Raw genomic sequence first — 14,771 nt, forward strand, 5'->3', positions numbered from 1 at the left:
GTATACAAACATAATACAATGTTGTACCATTTTGGCTACAGTACTGTACATTGTTAAAATGTCTTTGTCGAAATTACAGTATTATTGGCAGCTGTTTGCCTGTAACTTATTGTAGATTTAAATTTATGTTATTTACTGGCAACACTTTGTTTAATGTTAAATGAACATTTACCATTAAACATAGCAAGTCTTTGTCTTTACAGAATAAAACTAAAATAACAGCCTCATGCAAAGCATTCTGGAAACCAAAATCTGAATGAAAAACAAAACAGAAAAAGGCTGATGAGGATTTCTGGTTTCCAGAATGCTTTGCATGAGGCTGTTATTTTAGTTTTGTTCTGTAAAGACAAAGACTTGTTAATGTTCATTTAACTTTAAACAAACTGTTGCCAGTAAATAACACAAATTTAAAGGAACACTGCAACTTTTTGGCACTTTAGCCTATTCACCGTATCCCCCAGAGTTAGTTAAGTCCATATATAAATTTTTTCATCTCTGTGCGTGCCGGAACTCTGTCTGACGCACCCACCGTTAGCCTAGCTTAGCACAAAGACTGAAAGTAAATGGCTCCAGCTAGCATACTGGGAACTATATTTTTAGAAGGTGAAGCACTGCTCATTGGGCGGAGTGATTTGATCACATCACCTGAGAAGCCCAAGTAGCAGTGCTTCGCCTTCTGAGAATATAGTTCCCAGTATGTATGCGGTTTAAAGATGGTTGTCTCTCATATGACCTTGTTATTTGTACACGCTGTGACTATACAAACATATAAATAGGAAAACGTTGGCATTATTTTGTCACTTACTGGGAGCAGTATGCTAGCTGGAGCCATTTACTTCCAGTCTTTGTGCTAAGCTAGGCTAGCGGTAGGTGCGTCAGACAGAGTTACGGCACGCACGGAGATGTTAAAGGTATGTGTGGACTTAACTAACTCTGGGGGAAACGGTGAATAAGCTAAAGTCCCAAAAAGTTGGTGTGTTCCTTTAAATCTACAGTAAGTTACTGGCAAACAGCCGCATAACAGCAAATTTTTCCAGTGCACCTATTAAAGGTACACACAGTATTAACAGGTGACAAATTGGTCCTTAGGGTAAAATCTATGCCAAAAAGTATAACATTTCAATGTGTTGTATACCCATAAAGGTACAAAAATGAAGAAAGGCCTTCCGTATGGCCACGAACAAAAGATCCTGTGGGAAAAGGATGACAAATTCCCCTCTCCCCACTCAAGAATACCATTCTGTTCCCGCTTGGCTTGGGAATTTTTTTCCCTTTCCTACTTGTCTCTGCAGCGTCAATGAATGACAATGTGGGTAACTCCAGATCTATGTAATATATTAATAAAATCAGTTTCACTTTGTGTAACACTGCTGGTAGATAAGACGCAACAAGCGGGTGATGCATACCCACACACCCCATATGAGTTAAGGAGATGTTTGTTCGTTTTGTTAAGTGAGTCAGTGGACTATGTGTTCTGGACAGATAATGATACGAAGGCCAGCCGACGATGACCGCATGATGACATGCAGTCGACACTAAAGCCTCCTGTCTGTGTTCCTCCCTCAAATCAACATCAAAGGTCAACTAGACACCTTGCACATCATTGCTGTCGCTAGGAGATTTGATCCTTGTTGCTTTAAAATACAATGACACACATACAATACAATCTTGAGCACATATTAGGAGTAAATTTATATTTTGTCATTCGCATTATTATTAAATGAAAATGCAAACAATGAAACAAACACAATGCTTTTAAGATCCTAAAAATGTGTTTTTATGGTGTATGATTACTAATAGAAATTTTGTGGTATCCATAGTTTTACTACAGTAACCATGTTTTTTTTTTGGTTAATTTTCATAAGAGGATGTACATTCAATATAGATTTACAACCTGAGTAATATATTTTCTGAGTAATTTCCATAAATGCAACAGACAGAATCATATTGTACAGTTATTGAACGGCCCTTTAAAAACATCATATAAAACCCAGCTCAAATGTTGAAAATAATGAATTAGGTTAAGAATGTAATAAATGATATTTTACTTTTAAAGTGTCTTTAAATGAAATTGGAATTGGAGAAAATGTGTGTTATTGTAGGTAACAAGAGCGAAAAGACGAATGGATATGATTGTTTCCAGATGTAACCAAGCTGGGTGCCAGAGCTTTCTCAAATCCCAGAGTTTATATATGGCAACTGTTACATCATAACTTTAATTTTTAGCTCTGTTTGTTGGTAGGTTACTTTCCGTCTGATTTCTTGCCCTGTTGCCCATGTCCTCGAATGACTGTAAATCGAAAGCATCTGAATGTTTTTCCCTAACAGAAAAGCCACAACGACTCAGCGTAACAAAAATAAAAACTTTCGGTACCACAAAATTGTTTTGTGCCTGTATTTAAACATTTAACTTTAGCATAGAAGCTACTTTGTCTGTCTTCAGATTTAGTGTCAATAAAAAATGTTTTGACATAATATATATTTTTATTGCAGAACATGACCACTAAGGTGTCCAACTGGCATTGGGTCCCATGCATCTGTTCGCACAAATTTGTGCATGAAAGGTGCATACGGATGTTTTAATGATTTAGCAAAAAAATGTAAGAGGGTCAGTGACAAAAACGGTTTGCCAAGATGAGAGTTTTAAAAATCTTTAAAAAAAACTTGCTTAAAAAGCATGCATCAGGTTTATTTAAATGCACATAGTGTATTTATGTTGATTTTATGCAATAAAAAATTACAATGCACCATTTTTATGAAAGTTAAGACTGAATGGACCTGAAAATGTCAAATGGTGTAACCACCAATTGCTCCATAGAATATGAAATATTAAATATTTATCCACCTTGATGGCATGTAAGCGAAATCATAAAAAAATTAAATATAATTTTATTAGTTATTTCTAAATGTACATTTTAATGTGTTTTTGTAATAATCGTCCTGACATATGATGACAACAGCCCTGTTTTCTAAATAATCTTTGACAAATGATGTAAAAATTTATAAAAAAATCATAATACATTAAACTAGATTATTATATTTTATTCCACATTTTTTATGAATATATTTATTTTTCATTTAAAAAAATACTAGTTACACCAATTGACACAGACCGGTTACACCACATTGAAATTTTTGCAATTATCCCCCAAATATTCTTTCAAAATGAAATAAAAGCAGAAATTTTAGACTTAGTCCTCAAAAAAGAGAATGTATGCAAGAAATCTGCAAAAAAAATTTGAACCATACGGACACAAAATAATTAATTTAACGTCATTGACCCAACAGACCACACATACACAATAATCATGAAGAAGGAAAAATATATATAAAATATATAACACAGATATCTATTATAGGGTTCTTTTTTCGTACGTGAAAAAAGTACGAAAGTAAAAAGTTGTTTTTGTTGAACCATGAATTTGTTCATTAAAGCATCCATACGCACATTTCACATACAAATTTGTGCGTATACGCATGCTTAGTGAATTAGACCCAATGAGTGTAATTATTTTAATGCCTGTTTATCCTCATGTGTGTAGCATTTAGTAACTATTCCAGGTCAACCATGGGAGACATTAGACAAATGTTTACACCAAAGTCACCAGAGTTACCTAGCATTACCAAAGCTGCAAAAATAATGTAATTTAGACAATTTGGCAAAACACTTCCCTGTCTTCCATTGGTTGGACAAACAGATAGTTATCATGTAACTGGTTAAAGGCATCTCAGATGTATTTTTCAGCTGAACACAAATAAATGTATTTTAATATTTAAAATGCTGTTATGTTATCTTTCTGCATGAGGTCAACATGGCGAAGCTCCAAAAAGCACAAACATCCATCATTAAGATAATGCAAATGACTCCAGTGGGGTTTATACTGTAAATGTTTTATGAGGCAAAACTATACATTTGTTAGAGAAAACTATTCATATTTTGAGCTGATTTGGCAAACTATTTCGTATACATGGAAACACACATCTCAAATGGATGCTTCGTCACGAGACAGGCAAGAATGAATGAGATTATTGTAAATTTGTCATTAAGATGGCCAAATTAAGCTAGTGTATTATACAACACACCCTGTCTCTTTCTTGATGCATCATCTGCTTTTCTTTGATTTCTGTTATGTTAATGTAAGGACACATCCTTTGTACTTGTCAGGTGGGCCAGCTGTGTAGTTGAATCACAGGTAGGGATGACTCCTCAGGCGCCGACTTCATTGCTCAGAGGAAGACAGGAGACGGCTTGTCTGCAATCAAAAAAGTCTGTATTGATTTGTATAGAGGTTGCATAAAGTAAATGGCCAAAGGGAATCTACTGTCTGCTGCAAGCTGAGCCATGTGAAAAGACATGCAATTTAAAGTACAGTAAGCAGTTTCATTGTCAACATAGGCCAAAATATTTTAAAATACACATGCACTCTTAGAAATAAGAGTTTTTTGTTAGACTGTATGGTAGTGTTGTAGTCAAGACCACTTAAACCAAGTCAAGAGCAAGTCAAAACCATATACCAAAGTCTGTAGCATCCCTAGAACCCTTTCTAGCACCTACATTTTTATGGGGGTCCATCCCAAATGTAAAAAAATACTTGAGAATAAGTTGTGACTATATATATAAAATTATTCATATGGCTGCTGGTTGTATAATTTTCCACTAAATTCACTTTGCACCTCGTGCAGTTTTTACATGCAAACTCCTTTAAAGAGGCTACATGATTTTCACTTTATTCCTGTTTTCAGCTATCTTTTTCTTGAGTCTCATAAAATTATGGGTAAACGTTTGTTCCAATGTCTTTCTAATATCGTTGTTTCACAGTTGACTTGCTTCTTCACATAATAGAATATATGACGAATCCGATAAACACAGTAGCAATTGCTTATATACACATCTGCGACGGAAGGGAGCCTCTAGTGGTTGATGTTGTAACTGCACGAGCTCATGATTGTTATAGTAATGTAAATAATGTGTTTTTCAGGGAAAATTAATATTTTAAAACAAAATGTGTACAATTTAAAACAATAAAATATAATTAATTTCTCATATCATAAACTCGTATAGAAAATGAGCCAATAATGATATTTCCTATCCGCAGTGTTTCAATGTACATCTACAGTGACCTCTGCTGGTTGAAAATGAGATTTCCCTCTAAAAAAATAGCCACAATTTACCACAATTTAACATGTTTTAACTACAGTAACTTTAGTTTAACTATGTTTTTTGTAGTAAAACCGTGTTTTAAAAATGGTAAGCAATACGTCAATAAATAAACAAATATACACACACACCTTTCTACACCTTCGTTATAGTTTTTTTTTTTTAAGTTCCTATTGTTTGACATGCACGTATAATATAATATATACATAACTATATAATTTAGCGATAACAACTATAATAACATATAATAATATTATTTACACAAACTATAAAAACGATACTTTTACTACTAATATTAATAACAATAATAAATATATAAAGGTGTATTAAATTAATTTTAGATATCAATGTAGTAAATAAAATAGATTAAATCAAAGAAATAAAAATTAAATCAATATTTTATTACATGTGAAAACTAAGCAAGGTTTAAAGACACAATGTGTGTGTCCATGTAAAAATAAAACTGCTGTTTTGCAGGATATCTTGTTTTATTTCTGACTGCAGCAGATGTGAACAATGACAGGCACGGAAGCAAGGGTGGGGGTGTCGAGTCTGTGTCTGTGTTTTAAAACCTAGTCAGCTGCCTATCTAGACCGCATTCATGAATATTTCTGACGCGTTCCTTCCCTGACATCACGCCGGTTGATGTTCAGTCAGTCACGATCGCGCTCGCCGCGATTTGAGACACCGTCCGCGTTTACTTCCGGATTCCCAAAATCAAGCAGTAGCGGGGCTGAATCCTCACTGCACTGAGTGCATGAGTGCCGGTGCACAGTCCTGACATTAGCCAACTGAGGCGATATTATCAGCTGTCGTGGCTATTTTGGAAACATCATAGAAAGTCAATACAGAAGAGAAGATTTGTACCCAGAAATTTTGTACATTGATACACCGTGCAGATTTACATGCATACAGAGACAACAGAGTTTGAGACAGCCGGTGAAAGTCACAGCAGAGCTGGCGTGGGTCGGTCCTTAACATCAGCATGGATTGGTTGATGGGGTGAGTTTAATAGTTATTATTCATATATAAGCACTAGCCTATATATTCATTTGGATACATAGAAATAAAGAGTTAAAATGTTTGTGAATCAAACATAAACCTAACTCAAAGAGTGTAGTGGAAAGTGCGTTATTGTACAGTTTTACCTCATCATCAATGCACGCGTGAGTTTGCTGAGAACGCGCACTGATCTCATGTGACGCAGAGAGTGAAACAGCTTTGTGCATCTGTTACCTACAGAAGTTTGGATTTTGTTGCGTTTGTTCTTCCAAGTTGTCAATGCTGAACTTTGCTATTGACTTATTTGAACTAAGTTGGCCCAACTAAACCTGCAACATGACTGACAGACTGTTTGATGGTATTTTGCATAGTAAAAGATTAGTAAATAATGCCTTTACAGTGCTGGTTTCCCCTATATGGTATACTTTTGGGCTGGGGTAGGGTTTCTTAAAGGGGACATATCATGAAAATCTGACTTTTTCCATGTTTAAGCTATAATTGGGTCCTCAGTGCTTGTATAAACTTAGAAAATGTGAAAAAGATCTTAGTTTTGGTTAACCATTCTCTGCAAGCTTGTGCAAAAATAGGTCATTGAAATCTGGCCCCCCTTGTGATGTCAGAAGGGGATAATACCATCTCTTAATATGCACTACTATCTAATCACGGTACAGCCATTAAGTGCAGAGATCAGCTCATTTGCATAAAGGACACACCCAAAACGGCACATTTTTGCTCACACCTACAAAGTGGCAATTTTAACATCCTATAATAAATTATCTATATGGTATTTTAAGCTAGAACTTCACATATGTACTCTGGGGACACCAAAGATTTATTTTACATCTTTAAAAAGTCTTGTGAAACGTCCCCTTTGAGTTTCCCCAGAAGGTCCACCAGGTAGAGAAGCAATATTGAGCATTAAGTGTGGGCCAACATGATAATTTATACTGTATAGGACGGTGCTGATGTAGACTTCAATGTGGGCAGGTGGCATTTTGTGACATCCTGCTACATGTGTCATGATTTTTGGGTCAGGAACCTTAATATCAAAGATGTAAAAATGTAATCTTTGTACTGAAAAAGTGATTGGTCCTCCTCATTTGCATTGTATGGACCTATATACAGTATTTTTAAAGGGGCCATGGCACAAGACTTTTTTAAAATGTCAAATAAATCTTTGGTGTCCCCAGAGCACATATGTGAAGTTTTAGCTAAAAATACCATATAAATAATTTATTATAACATGTTAAAATTGCCACTTTGTAGGTGTGTGCAAAAATGTGCCGTTTTGGGTGTGTCCTTTAAAATGCAAATGAGCTGATGAAATTCAAACACTGATCACAATGATGGTGGTTTGTTGCAATTAAAACTCAATTGTGCTTTTCTCTGCACTAAATGGCAGTGCTGTGGTTGGATAGTGCAGATTAAGGGGCGGTATTATTATAATAAGATCTCCTTATGACATCATAAAGAGAGACAACTAATTTACTGGTTTGATCTTTTTCACATTTTCTAGGTTGATAGAAGCACTTGGGAGTTGGGACCCAATCATAGCACTTAAACATGGAAAAGTCAGATTTTCATGCCATGGCCCCTTTAAACATGGTTGCATTGTGTTTGTGAGAACTCGGAGGACATTTTTTGCACCTGGGATGGCATGAAAATGAGTAACTGATGTGAACGTTCAATTTTTGTTGAATACATCCAAAAAGCAATGCATTTAACAAAACACATATTTACAAAGCAGAAATGCAGGTTGCTTATAGATACATACAAGTTATTGTGTTTATATAGGAAGACTGCAAGGGTACAATACATATTGCATATGTGCACGCTATTGCTGTGATCGTAGATGCATCTTAGTTATGACTTTACATAAATGTGCTGAGCATACAGTAATATGATATTGCTTTCTGATGTCATTACCGTACCGAGGTACCTATAGTGCATGTTTGTAAAGGTTATAAGAGAGACATTTTTAGGCCACTATAGGGGAAATCATGTGTTTATTATTATACAGATTTTGGAATTATAGTTAGAAAACTTTACTGTAAAATTTACTGCACATTGTTTTATATACATTGTTTTATAAATAAGACAACATAAAATGTATGTTATTGAAGATGTATGTGACTCTTAACTTCAAAACGTCTTCACTATACTGCACTTTTAGACACTATATAAAGTTTTGATGGCTTTGTTTGTGCAATAAAATTAACCAAACAGACATGTTTTGGCTGATGTAAGCAGTTTAGTTTACTTTAGACCTATATGCGTTTAATAAGCACACGCAAGCCGAAATGTTATTTTAAGTGCGTCAATTTGCCGTCTGTCAGTGAGGGGTTACGTGTGGCTTCTGGTTATGGACCGATTTAGAAATAGGGGTTTATGCAAGTTTAACAGATCCACAAACACTATACATTCACATTCCCGACTCATTACGTGAGACCCTTGGACTGCTTTTGCTGTTTTGGACGCCACATTAGTCCCAGTGGGATGGTAGGTCAAATTGTTTTCTGTATTGCATAAGCATCATTTTGGCTTTATCCCTGCGATTCACCTTTATTATTAGCAGAAAACCGTTTAAATGTGATAAAGATAAGCTTTATAAAAACAATGGCATCTCGTAGACGCCAAGCCTGGTGCAGCGTGTTTTGACGTGCCTATGTAAACTAACCTTGCAGAGTTTTTAGCTGGAAATAGTGTGGGGTGGGACTTAATATTGGTTCATATTTTCCTCCACCCACATGATCTTGATGACATCAGCAGCAGACACAAAAGTCATTTTAGAAGACAACAATTGTTGAAGAAGAAGAAATACAAGATGCCATGAGGCTACTGGCATCAAACGGGGCACTTGACACACATAGGATTGAATATAGAGCATTTATTTGAGTGGAGATTTCCACTTTGTAGAAACAATACAGAAAGGCCGGAGGGAAGGAAACGCTCTCCGCTGGGTGGAGGGAACCATTGTTTTTTGGGGCAGTACTTTATGGGAACTGTATCAGATTGATGACGCTATTATATCAGGCCGCCGGTCAACTTTAGTCTCAGATTTAAGTTTGAATAAGTGACGCACAGACAGTTACGTACAATTGGTTTCCTGTAGATAATTTGTAGGTAGGTAGATATTTATTGGTAATCTTCCTGGTATGAAATGTTTTACTTTCTAAAAGGTCTTGCTCTGTCAGTACATGTTGTGTTTGACACAGCTGTGTTCTTGCTTGTTTGCTTGTGAATTCTGTGCAGAACAGTGCCAGGAGATTGAAGAGCACAAAATTAGGAAATATTAAGCTAAAGGTGCTGTGGAATGTAAAACTGTATTTTCCTTGGCATAGATGAATAATATGAGTTCTGTACATGGTAATGACATACTGTATAGTGACCCTTAAACATGATTGTTTCCTCCTTCTTATGTAAACTTTGTGCATGCAAAAACAAACCAGGCCCCAACATTAAATTACATATTGAATTAATTACAGTGTTGTTACAATGCTATAAACAAAGTTGTGACTGCTGAGTTAGCGCTATATCCTAGTGGTTAATGCTATATGCTAGCATTTAGACTGAAGTACTACTATTGACTTTACAGTTACGTTTTGCAGGTCCATACAAAAAAAACTTACCACTCAGAAACATGTATTAACTTTTTCTTCGCCATTAACTTTTTCAACGCTTCCCTGCCAATGACAAGTATTTCCGGCTTTCTGCAATACCGCTATTATCCACCAGGTGGCTTATAAAACACGGAAATATCGCCCTAGGGCAAACAGCTGTATGTCCGTGTCAGTTTTGAGGATCGCTTTGCATCTAATCGCTATCAAAAGTCCTTTACAAAAATTGAATTATCTCAGCTTTTTGCTAAAAAATTTTCGTTTTTGATGAAACCTACCCAGATTTGAGAGGTGACAAAAAGAGAACAAATGAAGGTAGGATGAAACAGGTTTTTTTTTTCGTTTGAAAGCAAAGCGTCTGTTTTTTCATTTGATATATTTGGTATGTTTATATATTTAAAGAAAAACTTTTTCTGGAAGGCATTAAACTTTTGTGAAAATCATGAAAAATGCTGGCACTGTGGCTGGTACCTTAAAAAAAAAAAAAAAAAAAACGCTGGTGGGGAAAGAGTTAACAATCTCCAAACAATTAATTATTCCTCAAATTTTCTATCTTCATCTGAGACTTAAATATAAAATCTGTTTAGACACACACAGAGCTACTAAAGGATCTGCTCTGTGGAACAGCCAATCAGAGCAGAGCTCAACATTATTATTCATGACCCTGCCAAATAAGGTAAACATAGCTAATTTCATTCTAAAGGCAAATCTTAGGGTTGTAAATGGACATGTAAAACATTTTCTGGATATTTTTGCACTTAATAAAGCCACTATATATCAAAAAACAACTTAACATATTATTTCAATGCATTCTTTGGCACCTTTAAATGAATGTTTTTGTGCCTTGGTAAGCATTTCTGAATTCGTATACAATAGCATATAAAAAATGTCAAAAGACCTCTTCAAATAAATAAACAAATCTAAAGCATATGACTCATAAATGCTTGTATCTATAATTATTTAAAAAAATAAATTCAGTCAAATCTCATTTATTTGCATAGCGCTTTTTTACAATGTTTCACTGATTCAAAGCAGTTTCACAAGAACGCGGAAAAATAGCATATATAATATTATTGCAAATGTTATTGTTAGGCATGGGCCGGTATAAGATTCTGGCGGTATGATAACCTTTAGCAAAAATACCACGGTTTCACGGTGTTACGGTTTTGCCATTGCAACACAAAAATGTGTTATTTTTTAAATGCCAGGTAAAAATAAAGCCTTTAAATTATAATATGCTTTCAAAAAATATATAATATTTTTGTAATGTATATTAAATGTAAACATCAAATCAATCACATGACTTAATGATTTAATGAATTTTGTATAAACACAGCTCATACCTTGGAGACGGTATCACAGAATATTTCAGTGGTTTTGAAACCTTGACTGTTTAAAACCTCGGTATACCTTGAAGCCGGTAATCGGCCCATGCCTAGTTATTGTAGGCCTACTAATAAATAGATTATAATGTAATGAAATGGTATATACTTTTCATTGACTATCAAACGTAGTTAATTATTATGATAAATATCAATGTTTAGGTTATTGTTTATTATTTAATGGTTTAAAGAACTTTGCTAACATGTTTCTGCATCTATTATGCATGTCTATTAATGTTTTTTTTTTTTAGATTTGAATAAGCGATATTCTTTTGATAGTTATTATTTTGATAGTTATTGTCAAACTGTGAAAAAAGTTTGCATGCTTCTAGCTATTTCAAAACAACTTATATTTTTTGATCAGTATGTAGTTTTACTTTGTGTTAGCAATGAAATGTTCATTTTTCTGTTTAACATCGAAATAACGTAATTGTAATGCTTTCGTTGGATTAAAGGAAATTGTTTTTTAGCTCGTAGTACAAAATTGACAGTCTAGTGATAACTCGTAACCTCTTTAATCTGTATTGATTCATGAAGAATCCGTATTTAGGTTTAATAGAGTCATTAGCCCTGGAAAGTGCCCATAAAACTTCCTTTCATTAAAGTGTTATGAGTCCAAGTTATGTTGGGTCAAATAGGCTTTTTAAAGCCTGCAAAGTCTATTAAAACCAAAAACAAACCCGTATGCCCTGTAGTTTTGACCTTTATGCATTGTCTGTATTGTGATTGGAGTGTCTGCTTTAAGCCAATGAACTTTGATTAGGTCATGTGATCTTTTTTTTACTTAATTTGATTTGGCCCTGAGGTACAGAATGGCTTTTTTTCTTTCTCATTCATGCTATTATTCTGTTGTCAAGGTGAAACAAACCCTCATCATGAAAACATCATCTTGTCCTTCAGCTTACGTGTCATGACAGGCTCTTCATAAACGCTTACCCCGGTAACCACCATCTTTTTAATATCACTAAAAAGGATTTAAAAGCCTTTGTAATGTTCACAAAAGCAAACGCTATCTCTTTGACAGACACAGTGACGTCTCCAAAGCTTTGTTGTATTTGGCTAGCAAGTTTCCACATTGGTCCTTTATGTTAATGCTATAATGCATGTATACCCTCTTCAGGCTGGACGCTGGGCGTCCTCGTTCATTGCATGCTTGTAAACATCACGGCCTGGGAAGTGAAACATACTCGGTTAAAGAACATGGAATATATTGTGCCTTATATGTCTTCTGCACTTTAGTGGATGACCAAGCAAGTTTTGTTCAACAGGAAGTTGTGCATAAAGAAAAAAATGACTTAAAGTGATTATTAATATTGTTAGTCAGGTACTATAGCAATACTACAGAAATGTCATGGTGTGGTACAATATGGGACTTTTCTGTCACCATACTCTTATCTATAAGTATCAAAAGAAATGAACAATAAATATTAAGTATTTATGTGATCGTATCTGTAATTTACTTTACAAAAATTACACGTTTTTTTTTTCTTTTTTGTAGTAAACATTCTTTCTCCCGTATTGTCATTGACAAACCATGTTTTTTGTTGCAAAATCATGGTTATTTTGGGTTAACCATGGTCTTACCATAGTAACCATGGTTGTGTGGTTTAAAACATGGTGAAAACCATAGTGAATTTTTGTAAGGGTTGGCCATATGGAAAATAACATTGTTATCTATATTCGATTCGGTACTGGGACACCATTGCAATGCATTTAGCCGTAGCACAGCAAGTCAAGGTCAAACCAGTTTACATTTCTGTCCCATTGGCATTGAGTCAAACCTTAACCCTATCTACAGCGCTGCAGTCAGCATGCTTACCCGGGCTATATAGAAGTTGCTGCATAGGTGCTGATGTCGATAATCTACCTGCAAAATAATGTCAGCAAAAAGCAAAATGAGTCTAAGATAAGCAGCAATACAAATCCAAAGTCTTACAAGGTCTTCACAACTAATGAATTACATATCTGTATTATTTAAAGATATTTATTTAGTGATTTGTCCATATTGTAGTTTATATTCATTATACATTTTAACTACAGCTTATGCAAAGATGAATTACTATGTTTTAAAAGCTTTGGTGAAGTTTGCGTGACCCATATCCTCCCATATCCGTTCCCACTTATTGTGAAAGTGAAACTATTTATTGGTACTGAACTGAAAGTAATTTGCAGATTTCAGAGCGTGATAGGAAACGCTGAGAACGTATCGTTTTTCACATCTCGCTGTGGTTAAAGTCACTGGCTTATAAAAATAACTTTTTATAGAAACTAGAAATAATGCATGTATGGTACCATTAGATATGAAGACATAGTATGTCAAATAAAGGGTTTGATATAGGTCTGTATATCTCTATAACTAATTTCTTAGGTATATTATTGTTATGAAGTCTGTCAAAATTGTGCAGATCATTAAAAAAAACCTATTTTACATTTTATTTGCATGAATAAAATGTGGTTTAGAAACAAACTATTGTAGGTCTATTAAATGTTTTGCATTATAACATCATTAATTTAAATTTGGTGCTTAATTGTTTATAGTGTAATTAAATTAATATGCTATATAATTTTTATTTATTATAATTAAAAATAATAATAAAAAAAATAACAAATACGATCATGTTGGACCACTTGAATGACTTTTTTCTGTCTTTGCATGTCAGTAATAACAATTTAATTTACCTTTTATATCAGAAACGATGAATGCAGTGTTTTTGGACCACAGATGTGGCTGCCGGATCCACAGAAAAGTTTTTGGATAGGTCAAAAGATGCATCAATGATGCGTTTTTTGTGAAGTGCTGACAGACACTTAAGTTGCAACTTGCCGCAAAATTGCCTTAGACAGTTAAAACTCTTCAGTCTTGCATGCATGTGGTGTTTTATTATCATTTATTAGTGTGCATCAAAAATTAACAATTTTGACACATCCAAAATCTTATCTCACAGTTTTTCTCTCTGCGTTTTTAATGCTTGAAGATTGCTTGTCAGAATTGTGTGAAACTGCTTGGCCTACACTTAAACATAAATGAAACCACCGGTGTTCATTGATGTCAAGGATGTTAATCCAGATGATTCACAGGATATTGTCACCAGACAAAACGGTTACACATACCCACAAAAAACCCACAGTTCTGACTTGAATCAAGCCATATGAAGTATGAAGTTTCAGTCATATGAAGTTTCATAATCATTCATGCATGGTAGGAATTAAATCTCAGACCATTTTATAGGTTTAGTATTTAAAGAGACACTACACTTTTTTCGAAAATAGGCTAATTTTCTAGCTCCATTTGATTTTTATCATTTTGGAATCCATTCAGCTGATCTCCGAGTCTAGCTCTAGCACTTTTAGCATAGCTTAGCATAATCCATTGAATCTGATTAGACCATTAGCATTGCGCTAAAAAATAACATAAAGAGTTTCGATATTTTTCTTATTTAAAACTTGACTCTTCTGGAGTTACTGTACATTGTGTACTGTGATTTTCTAGGCAGATATGACGAGGAACTATACTCTTATTCTGCTGTAATTATCTAGAACTTTGCTGCCATTACATGGCTGCAGCAGGTGCAATGATATTATGCAGCTCCCGAAAATAGTCCCCAGCTATTG

The 14,771-nt window shown here is 34.5% G+C and overlaps 1 protein-coding gene across 1 annotated transcript in view; it reads left to right on the forward strand.

Annotated features, from left to right (window-relative positions):
• The first annotated feature begins 5,916 nt into the window (after positions 1-5,916).
• mob2a (MOB kinase activator 2a) overlaps positions 5,917-14,771 on the forward strand; it is a 50,932-nt gene continuing 42,077 nt past the window's right edge. Inside the window, exon 1 of the mRNA XM_065292221.2 lies at positions 5,917-6,160. Coding sequence (XP_065148293.1) covers positions 6,144-6,160 — 17 coding nt within the window. The 5' untranslated portion in view covers positions 5,917-6,143. The remainder of the gene's footprint in view (positions 6,161-14,771) is intronic.

The sequence above is a fragment of the Paramisgurnus dabryanus genome, chromosome 23 (assembly GCF_030506205.2).
Source record: "Paramisgurnus dabryanus chromosome 23, PD_genome_1.1, whole genome shotgun sequence".
NCBI lineage: Eukaryota > Metazoa > Chordata > Actinopteri > Cypriniformes > Cobitidae > Paramisgurnus > Paramisgurnus dabryanus.